We start from the raw sequence: 20,688 nt of genomic DNA, 5'->3' as shown, positions 1-20,688 counted from the left end.
AAAGCTCCTTGAAGGGGGATGCATGTTCAGTACTCAGAACTAAGTGTTGCTGACCTCCTGACTTGCTCTCTGGGAGGGAGATGACTTAGGGAAAAATGTTATGAAAAGAAAAGCCTAACAAAAGTCATATCTCTATGGGGAAGGCTCTGTATGCTAGTAGGTGTGCTGTCATACACCATGACTGTGTGAATACTTAGCCTTAGTATTGTGTGCTAGTGCAATAGCCAAGACTCCAAAGAAGTTCCTGCTTGTCCATAGGAAGGGATGAAATGGAAAATGCAACCAAAACAAAGCTGTTGGCATGGGGATGTATAAAGACTTGAGGCTCCACAAGAGAATTTTCTGGCTAAAGAAATGGAGTAATGTAGCTGAGGGACAGGCCCATGTCAGACAGCGGAGCTGTTGTAATTACTAGGTTACACTACAAACTCCAGTTCTCTGAGCTAACAATGCATCCAGAGGGGTTGAAAAAAAGGAAGGCATAGATGTGTGTGGGTATGGGGAAATTTTGGTTTTGTGGGTTTTTTTGTTTGTTTGGATCGTTTTGTCTCATATTACTGACCCTTTGAATCTTGGTGCAGGGCTAGCATGGGAGGAAGGATGGCAGAGGAGTACAACCATTTACACTTTCCTGTCTGGATTTCCTTAGTTCATACTTCTGCTTTGTGGCAGAAATACCACCAATAATTAAAAGAAAAATATGATGCTTTTTCATCTGTGTTGAGTGGGAACTATCAAAATTTCTCCTTTTGGGTATTACTGGCACTTAGCTAATAATAATATTCGCCTCCTTTTGGTTGAAGAAATTACTGGCAGTTCTTTCAATCTCCCTGCTCTGGTAGGGCAGGGAGAGCCTGGCTGCTGGGTGCAAAGAATCTGAACCCTGCTGCAGATGGAGAGCCCACAGCTGCTTGAACCCGGAGGATGCTGTGTTTCAAATAAAGAAAATGTGTAGCTAGCAGAAAAAACACCCCAAACCTTCCTAAATTGTGAATCACATTTTCAGGAGTTTTAAAAGCCAATACAGCCTTCTTCCTGAAAATTTTACTTATAGTTGGAATCTGTTTGTGGGCATAATTTGTTACTGTCCTTTTCACCCTGCCAGATTCAGGAGTTTGGGGAGAGCTGTGGCTGCTCTCCGGTTATGGGGGAGCCCTCGGAGCTTGCTGCTCTTCCCAGTATCCCTCCTCCAAGCGCCCTGGGAGCGCGGGGCGCCCTGCGAGAGGCGGCTTTAGGGCGCTGACAGCGGCGGCCGAGGCCCCTCGCTTTGTTGTGTGGCTGAGTGACACCGAGCTGGTGACGCTCCCCAGGCATCTGCTCCTGTCCCTAACACGGCCGGGCCTTCTGTCACCACTGCTGACAGCCTTTAACCCCTGCCCAGGGTGGGGAGCGCCGGGACGGCGGCGGCAGCGGCTCGGGCCGGACCTTTCCGAGGCGAGCGGGGGCCGGGCTGGGCGCCGGGGCGCGCCGGCCTGGCTGAGGGGTGCCTGGCGGGGCGGGGGGGCCGGCCGGGACACCAAAATAGGAGCTGCGGCTGCGGCCCCGCTGCTCCCTCCGGCAGCGGCGCTTCCAAAGACGGTCAGAGGCCGCCGCAGGCTGGGAGCCCCCGTGTGCCGGGCGGGTCCGCAGCCGGAGGGCGGCCGGGCTGCGCGGACAAAGCGGCGGGAGCTGCGGGCGCGGCGATGGCCGCGGCCGGGCAGGAGGAGTACGCGTACCTCTACAGGGACTCCGCGCACCCCGCCGCCTTCTTGGAGGCGTTCCGGGCGTTTTACCTGGACGGACTGTTCACCGACATCACCCTGCAGTGCGCCTCGGGGGTCATCTTCCACTGCCACAGAGCTGCCCTGGCAGCCTGCAGCAGTTATTTTAAAGCCATGTTCACAGCCGATATGAAAGAAAAATCCAAAAACCAGATCAGCCTTCCCGGGCTCAGCCATGCAGTACTGGAAGCTCTCGTGAATTATGCATACACATCACAGATCCAGATAACAAAGAGAAATGTCCAAAGCCTACTCCAGGCTGCAGACCTGCTCCAGTTCTTGTCAGTAAAGAAAGCCTGTGAGCAGTTTCTGGTAAGGCACTTAGATACTGACAACTGCATTGGGATGCACTCCTTTGCCGAATATCATGATTGCTCGGAGCTGGAGAAAGAGTCCAGAAGGATTTTGTTATGGCAGTTTGAAGAAGTGTGGAAGCAGGAGGAGTTTCTGGACATTGACAAGGAGAAGCTCTCTTATATTCTCTCCAGGGAGAATCTCAATGTTCAGAAAGAAGAGGCAGCCATTGAAGCTGTCATTAAGTGGGTGACACACAACGTGGAAGGAAGAATTGAAGACATCTGTGAAGTGCTGAGCTGCATCAAATTAGACTTAGATAATGCGTATTTGAGGTCAGCTTTAAGCCTGAGAAAAAAATGCCGACTCAATAACAGTAAGATAAGGTCACTCATATATAATGCCCTGAACCTCAATCCCAAAGGTCTTTCCAGAAGATCCACAGCAGCCATGTATGTAATTGGAGGATATTATTGGCATCCCTTATCAGAAGTGCATGTTTGGGATCCTTTAACCGATGCATGGGTCCAGGGAACAGAGATGCCAGATCACACCAGAGAGAGCTATGGGGTCACCAGTTTGGGACCAGACATATATGTGACAGGAGGTTACAGAACAGAGAGCATTGAAGCTCTTGACACCGTGTGGATATATAACAGCGAGAGAGATGAGTGGACAGAAGGCTGCCCCATGCTCGATGCCAGGTATTACCACTGCGCCGTGTCCATGAGTGGCTGCGTTTATGCACTGGGAGGGTACCGAAAGGGAGCTCCAGTCCAAGAAGCTGAGTTTTATGATCCTTTAATACAGAAATGGCTTCCCATTGCAAACATGATCAAAGGTAGGTAAACTTTTGTATAGGGTCTGCCTCCAATGTTAATTCTTTTGTATTTGCCAGTTTTTATAATTGTGAAACTAAGATGCTCAGACCCCCCTTTGCTTTATTTCATGTTGTCCTAGAGACAGTGTTAGAATGGCTCCGTTCTGTTTGTGTCCTTGTATATACAATAGCTTAACTAGTAATACCATGAGAGTGACCAAAAGTATCAGAAAAGATATCCTGAGACACTGAAGAATCTCAACTCCCACTGTCTTTGCTCTTGCCATCTAACAACTCTAACTTAGTGAAACAGTGAAACTAATTGCCTATTCCAAAATCAGTGAGACAGTGTGACTTTACTTACTGTCTAAAAATCCAGGGAACTATTGGGTGGTTGTATTATGTGCAATATATATTGGTTACTGCAATTTTATTTAGTCATTCTTGACTTTTGCTGGTATCTTCATAAATCTGTTTTATTCACATTCAGTTAAATACTTGCAAGCATATACTGTTAATAAATATTAAAAAATCATTTGAAATGGAGTTATGGATGGAAGAGGCCATGGTTATTGCGTGCAGTCTGAATGCATGTTTGACTTTCACACTGTGAACAGGAGTTGGAAATGCCACGGCCTGTGTCCTGCATGAAGTCATCTATGTCGCTGGAGGTCACTATGGGTACAGGGGAAGCTGCACCTACGATAAAATCCAGAGATACCACTCAGGTAGCAATGAGTGGAGCATAGTCACCACAAGTCCACATCCAGGTAAATAATTTCTCTAACAAAAATAGAGCTTGATTTGATTATTTGTACCTGGGAGTCCTTAAGCCCAGTTAGGGGTTTTTGGCATATTCCTAATTTAAAAAGAAATGCCTGTAGGGCAGCAAGGGCTGTTTCCAAACTTTAAAAGTGGAAAGGAAGATCTTCTTCAAGTGTCTGTTCTATAGAAATCACTATATAAATACCGAATGTCCACATTCTGTTAAATAATATAACTTTCTGTAAAACCTAACTATTCATTGACATTTGGCAAAAACTATTTATACTAATTTTAAAAAGGGTTTTCTCTGTGTTCTACATCTGGTAACTAAGATTTTAAAGCAAATTTCACTGAGTACTGGTGCTGTAATCTAGCAGAAAATCCTGAGGTGTCTCCTAAGCTCAATGAGAACATTCAGCTGCCCTCAGTGGTGCCCAATGTTTGTCATGTACTTGCAGTTTAATTTAATGTTATCATGCTGAATTGTACTGTATTCCTTTCTTTCCGAAGAATATGGATTGTGTTCAATTACGTTACAAAACAAGATCTATTTTGTGGGTGGACAGACCACAATCACTGACTGCTATGACCCAGAGCAAAATGAGTGGAAGCAGATGGCTCACATGATGGAGAGAAGGATGGAGTGTGGCACGGTGGTCATGAACGGATGCATCTATGTAACAGGAGGATATTCCTATTCAAAAGGAACATACCTGCAGAGCATTGAGAAGTACGACCCTGAACAGAACAAATGGGAAGCAGTAGGTAATCTTCCCAGTGCTATGCGGTCACACGGCTGTGTCTGTGTGTATAATGTGTAAGCACTGCAATTGCATCTTGCTGTTACAGAAAACAGCAGATGCAGTATTCATATCAGTACTGATTACCTCATCAGGGGATGTCTAATACAATCACTTAGTGCACATTGGTAATAACTAGATATAATTTGTTCTCATTTTAAACGGCTCAGAAACATAAATGTGATAACAAGATTTCCATATATTTTTCAGTCCAATCATTCTTTGTCATGGAAGTTCTCAATTGGTCTAATACTTTGTACAGCAACATAGGAACTACTGTGAAAAATTGATTTGTTTTTGCTAATCACTGGATGAAACTATGACTTGGTGCTAAGATGAGTAAATCCAAACAAAATCGGTTCTAAGGACTACTGGCCTTAAGATGAAATCTTTGTATTCTGAGGGTAGCTGTAGAAATGGATCATTGACACAAGCCAAGTGTATGGTATATGCAGAGCAATGTCACTGGGATAACTAGACTGTCAGATTCAGAAATGGGCATTTACAGGATGCCTCTAACTCTACCTTCAAGTGCCAGAGCAAAGACAAGCTTAGGCTAGGAATGAGAGAAGAAATGTTGGTAGTAGCCCCAGAGCATGGGCCAAAAGCATGCACTAGTTTTGCTGAAGGAGAAGTAAAATGGCATTCCTCTTTGCTGTTCTCACACTCTCTTCGACATTGCCAATGAGAAAGGAAAAAAGACTCTGCAAGGCTTTGCAATGGGATCTTTGGCTGATACGCAGGTATTTGGGTGTTTCTGGGGGGGAGGGCTGTTCAGAGAAAGGCCTTAATGTGCTAACTCTTTTTTAATATCAATTCAAATGTGTGCCTGCGTGGAATGGAAGGAGAAAATGAGAGAGACTGGAAGGTTAACATCCGCCCGAGATTCAAACTTCTCTATTTTGTTTAATGCCATTTGATCTTTCCTAAACTGTGACTTGATCAAAGGTAACAACTAAAAAAACTTGTTAAAGTATGTTATGCATGAAGAAAAAATATCATCTATAGGATTGATTTATTTATTATTTATCTCAAAACTTAATATGAGATCTTCAAATCTGTGTAGAAAGTGGATTTTTGTAAAGTGACTTACAGACAAACAGATTACACTCTGTGGCCTGACAGTGGTGATCCAAATGAAGAAATGCTTTGGGGAACAGAGAAGGCTCTTTTAGCACGGATCCCCCAGTCCAGTTTATAAAATGACTGCAGAAAGAGCTGTTAGACATTGGTGTGAGAGGCAGGGACAATACAGGGCTGCCGTAGGGTGTGGTGGGAACTTCCCACACCAACACTGCCATCTAAAAAGAAATTTAGGTTTTATTGGATTTCTCACATACAAATAAAGGACTTTTCCAAGCAGTAAGCTCTGAGTTGATAATAAGCATTTATTAATAAGCATTGCTTGATCATAAGCATTTTCAGCTTTTTAAAAATTCTTTCGCATTTTTATGCTATTTCTGACTTGCATTTGACTGTTTGTAGCAGGTGGCACTCAGTTCTGGCTTTGATGTGAAGTTCTGTGGTGTATATGTACAGTTCTTTTTTTGATATTTTCATATGTTGCCTCACTATGTCAGAAGCTTGTGTGTCTGTTCAGTGTTTTGCTTTCTTACCCATCTCACTGAGATCTATTCAGGGATTCCACATAACTTGTTTAAAGACTCTAAAGAGGGGTAGAGAATTGAACTTCGAGGCTGTTTGAAATGCGTGGGCCAAGCAGGTGAGCAAGAGATAAATTGAGTTTGTTTCTCCTGGAAATCTCCACAGCTGACAATTGCTCAAGGGCAGGTGGAGATTGAAAGGACAACATCACAAGGATATGAAGGTGATCTTTGAATTGAATGAAACCACATTGAACTCAATGTGTTTATGTAATTTTTCAGTGCAGATTATGAAGCTTCATGTTTGTTGAAAAACACAAACATAGAACAGCTGCTTGTGGCTGGCCTTGAGGTTCATTCTGGTCTGTATCCTGTCACCAACAGTCGTGAGTCAGTGAAAGGATCTGAGAACAAGGTGAGGAATAACAAAACTAAACCCCTCACCATCCACTTGCCAACTGCTTGCAAACCAGGTGCTTGATGTTGGTGAAAGACAGTGCTGGGGATTCCAGGGCTGGGGCACAGGCACAGGAAGCTGGACTCTGCTTTGTGCCCCTGGACAACCTGCAGGCAAGCAAATGTTGCTTTTTGCAACAGTGTTAAGTGCAAAGTAGAGAAAAAGCCTTTTGTTCTCCCCTGTCAGGAAAGAGTTTGTTGGTCTGGCATAAATAAAAGTCAAAGAAATTGCTGCTTAGTACTTCAGTTGAAACCTGATTTCTCAGAGATTTTCAATGCATTAGAATAAATGGAGAGAAGAGTAAGTTTGGACTAATGGTTAAATTTCAACTGGTGCTATTTGTCACAATAACCTACCATGCCCTTTTAAGTTAACTCATGTAGCACATCCCAAGAAGATGTGTTGCAATCAGGTCTGGGGCACAGGCAGGAACATGAACTCAGCAGGAGGAACAGGATTCTGACCCCTGGTCAGCAGCCTACAAGGAATCTCTTAGCCATCTGTGGAATATGTTTTTACAAACAGTGGAATGTAAACACTGAATTATTGTGCTGTTGACCTGTACTGTGGTAGACTGTTTTACTGTTTTACTGTTTCACCTATAAACTAGAAAATTAAGTAATGTGGAAGTCAGATCAAATGTAAAGTCAATATTATTGCTTAAAATTTTCACTTCTGCAATTCCCTTGTTTGTAGTACTATAGATGCCCACAGTACATCTGCAGTGTTTAAGTGAATGTTTGCAATACCTATTAAATGTGAATATACCACTACAGTACAAATTCAAGCTGTCAGTTTTGTTCCCAGCGCGCAGAAGCGGTGACAGAAAGGGTGACCGGCTGAGCGCGATCCCCGCGCGCCCGGCCCTCACGGACGCGCGCGCTCCCGCCCCCTCCTCGCCCCGCCCCGGAAGTGGCGCGCGCGTGAGGGGCGGGCGGCCGCGGGGGCTGCTGGGCTGCGCGGCGCCGACTCGCGGTCTCTGGAGCGGCGGAGCGGGGCCGAGCGCGCAGGTTCGTGTGGGGCCGCTCCCGGCGGCTCCCGGGCGGCGCCGCTGCCGCTGCTCGGCCGTGCCGCGCCGGGCCTTGTCCTGCCGGGCCGCGCCGGGGCAGGGCTGGCGGCGGGGCGCGGCGGCCGGGGCGGGAGGGAGGCAGGGAGGGTTCCCGGAGCAGGGGAGCACGTGCCGTGTCGGCCCGGCCGTGCCGCCGCTCCCGCGGTCGCTTCCCGCCAGCAGCGCTTCCCGCGGGACTCGGTGCGCGCTGCGGGGCCCGGGCTCTGCCGGGGAAGCGGCGCCGGCGGCAGCGCTCCCGCCGCGGGGAGCCGGGCCCGGCCTGAGGGAGAGGTGTCCGCTGGGCGGGAGGCTGGGCCACGGCGCCCCAGGCTGTCCGGCTGTGTGCTGCCGCTGCAGGCATGTCGAAGTGTCAACAGCAAACTGCTGCTCACCTGGCACAGTTCAGGGAACGACATTTCAATTACTTAAAGAATTCTAAGAATTTTTTTCTTACATTGCACTGATTCTACTAAAAAAAAAAAATTGTTAAAATTACCATCTGTGAAAATGTGTGGCTGTAATTACCCTTAGATAAAAACCACTCTCAAACCTCTTATGCAGGGATTCCTGAAGGAGGAACAATATGAGTACAGGTCCATGTTATCTTAACGGGAAAGCTTTCTTTTTAAAACAAAGCCTTTCACTCTATTACAGTAACGGTAAAATAACCAGCCCGCAACTAAACTTTGTCTTGAACTAGAAAATAAATGTCTGGTAAGAGGAAAATCTACTTGGGAGTTCTTGTGGCATGATCTAGCTAATACAGTGTGGGATCTAATTGTTCCAGTTACGGGGGTTGACTGTAATTGTTTATAATTTAAACCTAATGACTACTTGCTTTATTTTAACCTGTTTTTTTAATGTTTCATGGGTTCTGATACAGACTTTTGGCATATGGAAGGAACAAGTCAGTATAGTTTATTAAGAAAGCCCTTAAAATGTTTTGTAGGATTTTGCATGCACTTCAGACCGTGATTGCTGTTCATTGGAGCTTTTTCAGTCTTCACTGCTGCACAGCAACTGAAAACTATTGATCTGGAAGTTGTCTTGTGCCAAATGACTGAGCTAGAGAGTCTGAAGTGAGCATGTGCATGTGCAAAGGCTAGAATTTCTCTTAAATTAGAAATCTGCTTCTACTTTTGTTCTAAATAGGTTAGAGCTCAATCACTGAACTGAATTCCATGCATGGCAAGTTTGAGTCTTTCTTAGTCTTCCTTACTAACATTACTAAGTTTGTTACTTGCAGCTGAAAGGATGCTTTTTGAAAAAGCTTTTCCATGTGTAAGACTTATTCTAAAGGACTTGTCCTAAGTCTTGTGTTGGATCATGCTTTTTTGTATTAACCTTGAAAACACTCTAAGGAAGTAGACTTGTTTTTTTTCCTCTTCTTGACAGTGAAGCTGAGCCTTATGTGGAAATTGAGTTTTTGGTTTTGAGTGTTTTGGTACCTGGGCTGAGGCAGACTGCGACAGCAGGCAGACTGCTCTGTAGGTTGCCATTAAATTAGATCAAATTTGGTGTAATGTAAAATAGAACACTGATTTCTCTCACAAGGAGGGTGCTAGGACTGTACCAGCACCTGAATGGTGGTGAAGCATTTGTCTCCTCTAGTCAGGGTGGCTCATGTGGGACATCTCTGAAATAACTGCAACTCTCAGCTTGGGTGCTCTGGCCTGGGTTTTGTGAAGTGCTTTCTTTATGGATCACACTCAGCATAGCTGGCAACTACCACTTGCTGAAATCGTGCTTTAAATGCTTTAAAGAGTGTTACGGTGTTAGGTACAGGTGCAGGCACAGCACCTTTCAAGGCTGTAAGTGCTCAAGAATTACAAGTTCCAAGGCTTGAATGTGGCTTTGAGATCAGGAAGAGGAGGAAATGACAATACTGCACACTGCAGCAGGCTGAACAGTTACTGGGGAATTAAACTACTAAAATAAGAAGATGAGGCTGCCAACGGGGCATTCTGCTGAAGAACATCATTTCCTGTAACAAGGGCACCTCGGGGGAGTTTTCCCTGCTTCTGTGTTGCCAGTCATCTAGATGCTCTGAAGGATGCTACTGCCCTGCAAGCAGCAGAAGAGCAGGAGGTGTATGGTCAAATCTCCCCATAAACCGTGCAAGCCATGAGTGCAGAACCATCTTTGCCAGCAGCCTTTGTGATCACAGGTCTATGAACTGGGGGAATACGACCAGGAAACCTCTGTAACTTCTGCAGCTGGATTTAAAAAGTGTGGTAGTGCTCAAAGGGAGAAAGAAAAAATCTCTGCTTCATAGTTCAAAACAGAATTCAATCTAATTTCTGACAGCTTCATAAAGCTACATTTTTTCTCAAGGATTAATCTTCACACTCTCTCCTTATCTTAAAAGCAACTAGATAGAAAATGTTTGATCCCAGTTAATTTTCTGGCCAGTAGCTGCTTTTGTAGTGACTGCATCTGATGTACTGTGATTATACACTTGCTGCCAGTTAAGTAAAGTTACTTCCAAGTTAAAATGTCTTATGTTATAAAGATACTTGATTCACTGTTGAAGCAGAACTGCAGTGAAGACACATTTGTAAGGGAGAGAAGGAGACATCTTTAGGCTGTGTCAGTAAATGCAGATATTTTCATTCTGCCCTCCAGTAAGTTCTGTGAACTTTCCAAAGATTAATCAGGAGGCAGAAACTTCAGAAACACTTTCTCATTATACATATGTAGGAATTGAACATTTTTGTTATTGATTGTTTTGCCTAGTGATGAGAGGTTGGATTTGACTTAAAAAACAAATGTTGTTGGCTCTCAGTTTTGTTGTTTTAAACTGAGAATCTGTGCCTAGAAAAAGGTATGTAACAAATAAGGCTGAGAAGTGCCAGCATTTCCTAAATTTTATCTTGACTGCTGAATGCCAAATGCTGCCCTAACAACAAAAGGGAGGGGATTTTTTCCCCAGTTGTTTCATAGTTTCCTCTTGGAGTTCTGCAGTCATGTTAGTAGTTGCTTCACAGACATAACTGTATGGCTAACAAACTTGGCTGTTACCTTATTTAGATGGGCTGCAGTGAAATGCAATGCTACATGAATGTAAGTCTGTAGAAAATACTATTCAAAACTTAGTGCTTTTGCTCTGTATTCTCTTCAAAACAGCTGGTGAAAATGGCTGAAAATGGAAATGGTGAAAATATGTCTATCTTGGAAAGCAAAATCTGTCAGCAAATTGAGGTGAGTTCAGTTTATAGTTTGGGATCTGGACCGAGGTGTTTTGGGGGCATTCATTGGCAGGGACTTGGCTAACTGGAAGCTAACTTTATTGGGAATTAGACTCAAGTCTTCAGCTCTTTAAACAATGTCAGAACTCTGTAATAGGTATTTAATACTTTAGGATAGTCATAATTGTAATTTAAGTTGGAAGCTATACTTCTCTAGAGTTGCTTGTAAGAACACCATTTCAAAACAGAAAAGGTTTAATTTGCTCGCATTTTAGGTGCTATAGCAAGTGAATCATTAAAGAATTTACTACCATGTTTGCTGGGGTTATTCTACATGTGCAAATAGGAGGAGAGTGCATTTTAATTCTATGTGCCTCAATTTTTGTGGGGAAAAAATCCTCCTCCTTGGGAATCTCTGCTGGTCAAAATAGTAGCACATCGCATAACTTGCTATTATGATTTACTTCTTTGTAATTTATTGCTACAAATTACAACTAAACTTATATGCCTACTTTGGATTAATTCTTTTTTCTTTAGAGGCTTGCAGGGTTACCCTACAACAGAAAACCTGAGCCCATTGCTTTAAATGGCACGTAGAACAAAACCGCTTTCCTGAAGGACAAAAACATAGCTGCACATGAATGCCCATTACCATATGGAGCCATTATTCATATATAACAAACAAACAAAATGTGGAGTTTCCTCAGCCTCTACATTTTGTTGGTTTGTTATATATAAATAGTTGACAAGACTAGACTTTTGGTAATGTGAGTTTGAGATGTACTAGAGGAAGAGGAAGTGTTGTAAAACTTGCACTGACTTTTCAAAGCACCACGATATTGATGAAAATATTCCAGCTTACCTTATGGTTTCAAGTATTTGAGCTTTGCTAGGTGACTGCAGGGAAAAGAATCTGATTAACTTGTCTGTCTTGAAGTGAATTGTCTTCCCATGCCGGACAAGATCGAAATAAGAACATAATAATTAAAATTAAAAATTAAATAATGATTTCTTTATCTTACAGTGTTTTCTCGAATGAGACCTAGAAATTCCAGTCTGTGTGTATGATTTTTCAGTGTTCACATACCATATTCTTGCATATGTACTCCTTAAATGAGTACAACCTGGATCTGCTGGTGACACATTTGACTTTTGACTCTGCTAAGCTTGATCAGGGTGATAAATGCTTATCATGTTAACAGAAAAAGCTTTGCTCCTTTCCTAAACAAAATTGCAATCTCTTTTTGCCTCATTAATGCCATTGGATGAAGAACTGTTTTGGTGTGGGGTTGGTTTGTTTGGGTTTTTGTGGGGTTGGTTTCTGGTGATTTTATTTTTACAGCTTACACATTGCAGCTAACTTTTTACAAAGTATCACATTAGAGCAGGAAGTAATAATTTCAGAATTCCCAATTGTTCAGATTAATTAATTTTCGTATGTCTCAATCTACTGCAGTAAGCTGTTAGATGAAAATGAGATTTTAAGACTGAAAATTTAAAGACACATCTCTCTTTCCTCCTCTTCCCCCTTCCTTTTTGCAGTACTATTTTGGCAATCACAATCTACCAAGAGACAAGTTTCTAAAGGAACAGATCAAACTAGATGATGGCTGGGTACCTTTAGAAGTAATGATCAAATTCAACAGGTAAAGCAAAGTACAAGTAATGTGGATAAAAGATTAACTTTCAGCTACCTATCTCTATTTGGGGCCAAGTGTTCCTGATGTGCATTTACTTTTCCCATCTCTTTTTTAACATCTGGCTTCAGTTTTGCCTGTGTATTTGTAATAACCTCTGTCTGCTTACTCAATAGGTTAAGTCGCCTTTCAAAAGATTTTGGTGTTATTGTAGAAGCACTGAGAAAATCCAAGACTGGTTTAATGGAAATAAATGAAGACAAAACTAAAATCAGAAGATCTCCAAATAAACCCCTTCCTGAATTAAATGACCAGTATAAGGCTGCAATTAAAAACAGATCTGTATACGTTGTAAGTAAATTTTTCTTTACTTTATGCTGCCCTGCATGTCTTTAACTGATAACTATCTGAGATAAAGCTTGAATTAACTCGTACTATAGAGGTTGTAGTTTTTAAGAGTAACTTTGTGGCATATAATTGAAGCTCATTGCTATCTTGCAGAAAGGCTTTCCACTAGATGCTACTCTTGATGATATCAAAGAATGGCTTGAGGATAAAGGTCCAGTTGAAAATATTCAAATGAGGAGAACATTGCAGAGAACGTTTAAGGTAATGATGAGCATTTAGCCCTGGGGCACGGATCCCTCCCTCAGTTACTCTAACAAGATCTCTTATCACTTAACAGGGCTCAATATTTGCAGTGTTTGATAGTGTTGAATCTGCTAAGAAGTTCACAGAGATACCAAATCAAAAGTACAAAGACACAGAGCTGATCGTACTTTTCAAGTAAGTCCACTTAACTGATATATGAACTAACAGTGGTCAGGGGTGGATTTAACAAGAACCAGGCTTGGCCTGAAAAGTGAATTTTTCATGGCATCAATAGCTGTACCTTTTGGAGACTGAGACAGCATCTCAGCTTGGAAAAATAATTTCATCTATTATAACAGCATTTTAAATTAACCTATATTCTGTTGAAGGGAGGAGTATTGTACAAAGAAGAATGAAGAAAGGAAACAAAACAAAGTAGAAGCAAAAGCAAGAGCTAAACAGTGAGTCACTGCCAATCAAAGTGTGTGTCTTGCTTGCCTGACCATGCTTGAACTGACTCATAAGTAATTTAACTTTTTTGCAGGGAAAAAGAAGAAAAGCAGAAACAAGCAGCAGATGCTGAAATGGTATGGGTTTCTTAAATCACCTACATTTTATAAAGCTAACATGGAATATTCTGTTTAAAATGCTGTAATACAGAACACTTTCTAGAAAGTCACTTCAGCTTTTCCAACTAACTTACAGTAAGAGAGTTTTGTCATGCTGTTTTAATATTATTTTCAATAGACTAATTTTGTTTAAAGGCTCATGTTCTGAATTTACATTATTAGACATGTTTGCCTGTTCAGAATGTTCCTGAATGCACCATTGAGATGATGGTTCTTCTATGGTATTTAAAGGATCCATTAAGGATTTCATCAGTATTATACAAATTTCCAACCTATCAGCCTTCAGAAAGCTGTTTTGTAAAATTTAAAGAGTGTGATTAATATGGGAAAGGAGTCCTAAGTTCCATGTAAGTGTATCACAGTAAGCAAAAAAAACTCAAAGGAGGGGACACACACTGTACAAGACTTAGACATCAGCAGGACTAGGTTGTGTAGGAAAAATGCTTGAATTACTGTAACTTCAACCGCTTGTTTATCACTAGTATGTTTAATAGGATTGAGGGGGGAATATAGATACTCAAACTTGACTCTTCAATGATAATGTGGGGGTTTTTAATTGAATTTAGAAATCTCTGGAAGAAAAGACAGGATGTCTTTTGAAGTTTTCTGGTGATCTAGATGACCAAACGTGCAGAGAAGACCTCCATGAAGTATTTTCTGGTCACGGAGAAATCAAGTGGATACACTTTGTCAGAGGTGCAAAGGAGGTCAGTAATCTTACACAAGGACTTAAGATTTTAGTATTGAAGTTTGAAAATGGATGATTGTTTGTTCTTTTATGTTATCGAGTAAGTTATTGTCTTGTGAAATTGCAGAATATTTAGAGAATTTAATTTTTCCCTTCTTTCAGAAGAACAGATAAAGGCTCCAGCCTTGTTAGTTGAGAAGGTCAAAACTAAGAATGTTCATTAGCACAGTCTGAGGGCTTTGCTTCAGTCTGGTCATGTTATACAATCATACAAAAGTAATCAATTTGCTGAGGCACTCAACAGGATATATTGTTCATCATTCTAGCTGAATGCTTCTGCAGTAAGATTAAAATGAAAATACCACTCTTCTTTTAAAGGGAATTATCCTATTTAAGGATATTGCCAAAGAAGCTCTGGAAAAAGCCAAAGCAGCACATAATGGAAACTTGCAGCTCCGGAACAAGGATGTTTCATGGGAAGTGCTAGAAGGAGATGCAGAGAAAGAAGCTCTGAAAAAAATCTTGGAAGATCAGCAGGAATTGCTGAAACAGAAAACAAAAGGTTCTCCTTCCTCTTATTAATTTAAGCCTTTATAATGTCCTAGAATTGGTGGATGAAATTCACTCTTAAGTAGTCAATATATACTACAGACTGATCTTAACTGTAAAGCAATCTCTGCAGCTGGCCAGTTAAGAGACAAATGATACAAAGTTCCCGATCTTACGTCTCCACAGGGCGCAAAATTAAAGGAAAAGGAAGAGGGGGAAAGATACCTCAGGGTGCACAAAAAGGAAAAATACAGTTTCAGGGCAAGAAAATAAAGTTTGAGAATGATGAAGAAGATGGTGAAAATGAAACTAAAACAGGTATGTCATTCTGTGCACTTGATGCAGCTTATTCAGTACTTTTACAGAAAGTAGCTCCACGTACAGTTCCATGTACTTGTGTTTCACATTTGGCTCTGCTTTGTGGCATTGCTGCCCTCCTTGCAGTATCTGCCTTAAGAGTCTTGTGCTCAATTGCTTCCACAACTGTCCAAAAAGCATATTAAGACAATTACTATATAGATAATAATTATCTATATAGTAGTATATAGGTAAGGCTATACTGCATGGTTGTGTAAAACAACCATGCATTGAAGCATGGTGATTGTCAGCAGCATTACACAACTGGACAGACTCAGTCTCTTTGAGTGGTGCTTTTTTTTTCCTTTAAAGATAGAAGAGTTACTAGCTCAGCCTGTCAGTATTTAGCTTGGAGCAGAGGAGGAGCTGGGTTTTAGCAAAGCAGGTACTATATACTCCTGTTCATTACATATAGACCTGCTTAACTAAAACCCAGTGAACCCTACTCCTAGTAGATTCTATTCCTTCATTTGCTTACGTGCCCTCCTGCTGTGGAGTTAGACAGGGGTGAAGCTCTTCAAATGGGGCATTTTAGAACATCTAAAAGCTTTACTGACAGTAATAAGCAAACCCTCTAGTGTAGCTGTGGCTGTAGATAACTGGGACTCAAACTTACATGGTGGGAAGAGTTGGGTTTTTTTCAGATTTCAGGCAAAGCTTTCCTTTACTCTGAATGACTACATATTCAATCTTGCAGAACCAGCAAGTCCCAAGAAGAGACCACTAGAGGAAACAGAAAAGGAAGAACCTGCACCAAAACAACTGAAAACAGAAAATGGAGATGGCAATCAGTAATAGTCAAATAAAAGAATTTAAAAAATTAGTGGTTTTATTGTTCCATTTTCAATAGATTTTAAATACATGCCTCAGTTCAGGACTTTTTTGGCAGAAAATCTTACGAAATCCACTTCAATGTCAACCTACAATTAGAGAAAAGTTTCATTTTATTGGGTTACAGCTTTTTTTGTTTAAGAAGCATGCTTACTGCTAACATAAAACCCTGGACAACTTTTCTATTTATAGTTTTGTTTATACTGTCAAATCTTCTCAGTTTTTCTGGCATCTCATTCAAATGTAAAAGGTTTTGGACTTTGTAATCTTGTGGTTATGTTTAATAGCAGCTGGCAATAAATTCAGAACTTAAAACTGCTTTCTACTGAAGCCTGGTTAATATAGTATAATGTTTCAACTGTGAAGTAGCAAAGACTTAAATAATTTGAAGTTCAAGTTACCAAGAGTATAGTCAGCAGCTGATTAAAGCTTCTGTTCTTTGCTGTTCAACATACTAAACAGTGTTCCAACTATTGCTCGCTCTCCTCTCTACTCTCCTCATGGTAAGGGATGGGGATGCATGGCTTCCAGGCCAGCATTCAGTAGCCAGGACCTTGCTGTGGGCTGAGGCTGCCATACTGTGGGTCAGGACTGTATCTGTTCCTAGTGAGCATGAGTTCCTCCTGCTGCCCCCAGGCTGGCTCTGAAACAATGCTACTGCTGTAACATCCTTGTTACTGTGGCCTTCAGCACTGCACCCACTCCAGTCTGAGCTGCAGACAGGATTGAGCTGAGAGCTATTAGGAGTTGAGTCAAGGAGGCTGCCCTTAGCTTCACATCTAATTGCAGTGCTGCTTTAAGCTTTGTGTACAGCTTTGGCATTATCATGATGCTTTTCCCTGTTCAGCTACCAAATGAAGTAACAGCAAGGATGTGACTGAATGCTGTGACCATTCTTTATCCAGTACATATGGCCCTAAAACTTAAATCTCATTAAGGAGAATTTATTTATCTCAGCATTTTCTAAGTTATGTTAGGTTTTATACTTACTGATTTCTTCTTATGGAACTTGTATGATGCTGGTAAGTCAAACCTAAGTTCTGTGAACAGTATAAAGAATACATGTTAGACTAGGATGATAATCAGTCACTTAGGCCCTACAGCCATGTGCTTCTGTTTCTAATGTCTGCATCTGTTGTGGCCTGTCATACCTGTTTTATCTCTGCACTTCATCATGACTAAACATTGAAGCTGTCCATATCAGACAGTTAAGTGGATGGCAGTTGTGTTTCAAGCACTTGTACAACTTCACATCTCAAGTTTTATGACTGTAAAAAGCATCTGGTTATCAGAAGAACTTGGAAGATACTTAATTGGCAAAAATATTTAGGTGGCTAAGGACAGGATGCTTTTTTTGTGTGTGAGAACTGACCTGTGTTTCACTTGTCTTTTTCAGCAACATGCACTTTGAAGCAGGAAGAGGTAACTTCTGCTTGAAAACAAAATCTAGTCCAGGAACAAACCTAATTCTGCACAGAATATGTATTTCTCAGAGCTGTATTAAGTGCCTGCTTGTATTCTAGCCAGGTAGCAAAAAATTTAAAAAAACATTTTAAAAGTCTGCTAAAAAGAGAAAGACCCATGTCATTTCTGTTTAAATCACACTTAAATTTATCTTGGGCTGTTATGACTGGCTGATAGTGTTAGAGATAATGTACAAAGCCAAAAGATACTGGGTTTTTCTCCTGTTAAAAATAAATAAATATTACCTGCCAAGACTTCCATCTTCACTTCCCATTCTGCTGCTTTCTTTTGAATGTGCTACAAGTAAAAATGAGCTTTTAAAATTATCTGTTTTATAAACATCTACCCCTCTATACTTAGTAAGTCACCTGTGCTTTTGATTTTCAAGCCAAAGCATTAGATTACATTACTATCTTGATGTATGTGAGATTGCAGTTATTTGATGTAATTAGTATTTATCCCAAACATACCCCACAAAGTAGCTGACAAATCAGTAAAGCTATAGACATCTATATAGCCAAATATTTTCTTGTCTGGTTAGTTCTTGCCCTACTAAAATGAAGAACTTACCTCTCGTGTTGAAGTTTTGTGAAGGGAATATACAGCTGTTTTTGCCATTTGTAGAGCAGTTTTCAGAAAAATCATATCAATTCCTAAAACAATAATGAAATTATTAGAATTGTTAAATGGAAGTGCAAAGATCGGCTTAATTTTTTCTGGAATAATAGCTACTTGAGAAACAGCACTGAATACATTAAGGTACAGAAGGTATTTCTAAAACATACTCAATTGCTTTCAATAAAATAAAAATTATAGGGATATGAAATACCTAGTATTTATTTCAAACCCCCGTGACTGTTAGTTACAATGCTGAAGTTGCTAATCTTAGGAAGCTGATTCCAGATAAACAAAACATTAAGAAATTAGAATATAAACAATATAAGCCAATAACAAGGGATTGTTTCATTGAAAGCATTTCTCTTGCTGTTTGGTTTGTGATAATTTCTAACTGAGCTCTACAATTACCAACCTTTGTTATGTTTGGTGCCAAACGGAGGGTTCATAATAACTGTGTCAAAAGTATCTGACATGCTGTCAGATAGAGAACAGATGTCACACTGAACCATGTTGACATTCGTCAGCTCAAAGTCTTCAATATTGCTATTAAATATTTCCAGTGCATCTGCATCTATGTCAAGGCCCACACAGAATCTATTAAGAAAAGTGGCACATATTAGTCTACTGCAAACTAAAATGGTGTTTAAATTCTACATTAGGGATCTGTGTACACAACTTGGTTTATCTAGGAAATGTAACAAGCATACATAATACATTCAGTGCTGAGAAAAATGCAAATACTTCTCTTGCCCTTTCTCAAGTATATATTAAATTTTGTTAAGGAAGTTTCATGCGTTCATTTAATGCTTATGGGGAGAGCAAATGATTTCCAAATTAATGACAGCTGTCCATCACTTTCACAGTATGAATGGCTATTGATAGTCAAAACTTGGTAAATATTAGCCTGATCATGCACCAGATTATAAAACTGAAATGTATAAGTTCAGCAGTGCTATGTTTTAATCTTACTTTCTACTTTTCTATGCCAGAAAGAAATATAACCAGAAATATTAAATACTTACCCTGCTCCTAACATTGCACTTCCAATGCTGAGCATGCCACAACCACATCCTAAATCTGCAATTGTTTTATTTTCAATATCATCATAAGTATTGTGAATTGTATAAAGCATACATGCTGGGGAAAAGAAAACCCAAACAAAACAGGTCAATGATACCAAATGTGTATGTGATTAATCAAGAAAAGCTGTTTCTGCTTGCAGAAAACTCTTAATTTTGCATTAGAAAAGCCCTTTAGTTAAAATGATGTTCTCACTGCCTGTAGTTCTCTTTTTCATTTATGTGTGAAGAGTCAAAACCATTTTGACAAGTCACAAACTTTGGATCTTTGGTGGAGAGATAGAGCTCTAAGTATTGCTTGTGGAAAAAATATGTCTCTAAACTTTTTGGGGAAAAACAATAGAAGGATATAAAGTATGGAAAAGAGCATAATTAAGGGTATAGATGAGCATCTCTATATATACTTTTACTGGTTTTGTGGGTCATGACACAGCTCCATTTCAGCTTCTACAGTTACAGATTACAACTGCTTCAATCCCAACATTATCTATTAGATTAAATAATTTAATTTTTGGATTGGACATTGTCTTAGGTTGCATTTTTCAAAGGAAGACAGACACTACGAGAGTACTACTATACACATTCCTGCTGGATATGCCTTCTTAACTACTGTGTAGTGTAAAGCCTTCAGACAATGCAGCAGAAAAAACTTTTTGAATTAAAATTGTTGATGAAATAGTCAAAGAGAAAACAGTGGTGTGTGTCACCTCTACCTGCAATATGAGGTCTTGTTGGATACTGTTCAAGGAGTAGCTTTGGATTTTCAAAAGTATCAACTTGTTGAAGACAGCTTTCCAGTTCTTTAAGCTTTAATTTCTTCATGTTTATGGTTTTACTAAAGAAAATAACGCGTAAGCAGTTACAACAATATAAATAAACCACGTATGATCTTAAATTATTTCATACATAAAATCCCCTGGTGCTCTTCAGCATCTCCTGGGTGTTTTCACGCCGCCGTTTCCCGGGGCGCAGCTGGTGGCGCACCGATGATGGGGAATGCCCGGACGGCGGCAGCCCCGCTCCTCACCGGCTCCCGGAGTTCAGGCCCCGGGCTCCGCTTCTACCGCCCGGCCCGCCCGCCGCCCAGCCCTAGGCGGGGCAGGAGCTGGGCCCCAGCGACCGCCGCCACCTGCCCCGTCCGCTCCCGCCCAGCGCCGTCCCCGCTCGGTACCGGGCCCGCTCACCGCAGCTCGGCCGGGCCGCTCCCTCGCGCACTTCCGACTTCCGACGCGCCGCCCCGCCCCTTCCCGGCTGACGGGCACCTGCGGGAATGAACGGCCAGGGAGCTTCCCCGTGCGGCGCTAACAAGTGCGAGCTTTGGTCTCGTTTATTACACGAGACATTTTATTGCAGCATTCACCGCTGAGCGGTGCCTGTGAAAGCGCCGGGGACACACCTGGCAGAGCGGGGTTTCTCGGTGGTCCCGCTCCTGAGTGCCCTTAGGGACAGAACAAGGAACTGGAATTTTGCTGGCGCGCTGGGAAAAGCAGTCGTGGAGAGGAGTAACAT

General features: G+C 41.4%; 3 protein-coding genes across 6 annotated transcripts in view; 2 read left to right on the top strand and 1 right to left on the bottom strand.

Annotated features, from left to right (window-relative positions):
• The window catches only part of SSB (small RNA binding exonuclease protection factor La), a 21,008-nt gene extending 4,675 nt beyond the window's left edge, over nucleotides 1-16,333 (top strand). Inside the window, exons 1-12 of one of the 2 annotated variants that reach the window (XM_058027998.1) lie at nucleotides 7,449-7,510; nucleotides 10,675-10,749; nucleotides 12,279-12,382; nucleotides 12,550-12,724; nucleotides 12,875-12,982; nucleotides 13,059-13,159; nucleotides 13,354-13,425; nucleotides 13,509-13,551; nucleotides 14,160-14,300; nucleotides 14,660-14,843; nucleotides 15,017-15,148; nucleotides 15,885-16,333. In XM_058027998.1, coding sequence (XP_057883981.1) covers nucleotides 10,684-10,749; nucleotides 12,279-12,382; nucleotides 12,550-12,724; nucleotides 12,875-12,982; nucleotides 13,059-13,159; nucleotides 13,354-13,425; nucleotides 13,509-13,551; nucleotides 14,160-14,300; nucleotides 14,660-14,843; nucleotides 15,017-15,148; nucleotides 15,885-15,982 — 1,224 coding nt within the window. In that variant the 5' untranslated portion in view covers nucleotides 7,449-7,510; nucleotides 10,675-10,683 and the 3' untranslated portion in view covers nucleotides 15,983-16,333. Of the gene's footprint in view, nucleotides 1-7,448; nucleotides 7,511-10,674; nucleotides 10,750-12,278; nucleotides 12,383-12,549; nucleotides 12,725-12,874; nucleotides 12,983-13,058; nucleotides 13,160-13,353; nucleotides 13,426-13,508; nucleotides 13,552-14,159; nucleotides 14,301-14,659; nucleotides 14,844-15,016; nucleotides 15,149-15,884 lie in introns of those variants that run through there. The other variant, XM_058027996.1, reaches the window with a different exon arrangement.
• Nucleotides 1,683-7,275, top strand: KLHL23 (kelch like family member 23). Its single transcript, XM_058027995.1, has 3 exons — nucleotides 1,683-2,895; nucleotides 3,492-3,644; nucleotides 4,150-7,275. The coding sequence occupies exons 1-3, from the start codon at nucleotides 1,683-1,685 to the stop codon at nucleotides 4,458-4,460; spliced, it is 1,677 nt and encodes a 558-aa protein (XP_057883978.1). The 3' UTR covers nucleotides 4,461-7,275.
• Nucleotides 15,996-20,688, bottom strand: METTL5 (methyltransferase 5, N6-adenosine). Of its 3 annotated transcripts, none has more exons than XM_058028001.1 (8): nucleotides 20,576-20,688; nucleotides 19,893-20,014; nucleotides 19,123-19,237; nucleotides 18,513-18,694; nucleotides 18,053-18,135; nucleotides 17,728-17,779; nucleotides 17,009-17,058; nucleotides 15,996-16,107 (listed from the first exon to the last, which is right to left on the bottom strand). In XM_058028001.1, exons 1-8 carry the CDS (start codon nucleotides 20,686-20,688, stop codon nucleotides 16,054-16,056), a joined length of 771 nt encoding a protein of 256 aa, XP_057883984.1. In that variant the 3' UTR covers nucleotides 15,996-16,053. The 3 variants fall into 3 exon arrangements, with proteins under 3 accessions (XP_057883984.1, XP_057883985.1, XP_057883986.1); XM_058028002.1 differs by lacking the exon at nucleotides 20,576-20,688 and adding an exon at nucleotides 20,364-20,447; XM_058028003.1 differs by lacking the exon at nucleotides 20,576-20,688 and adding an exon at nucleotides 20,351-20,373.

The sequence above is a fragment of the Melospiza georgiana genome, chromosome 7 (genome assembly GCF_028018845.1).
Source record: "Melospiza georgiana isolate bMelGeo1 chromosome 7, bMelGeo1.pri, whole genome shotgun sequence".
In the NCBI taxonomy this organism is placed as follows: domain Eukaryota; kingdom Metazoa; phylum Chordata; class Aves; order Passeriformes; family Passerellidae; genus Melospiza; species Melospiza georgiana.
The sequence above is the reverse complement of the archived record's forward strand: the minus strand, read 5'-3'. Positions and strand labels throughout refer to the sequence as shown.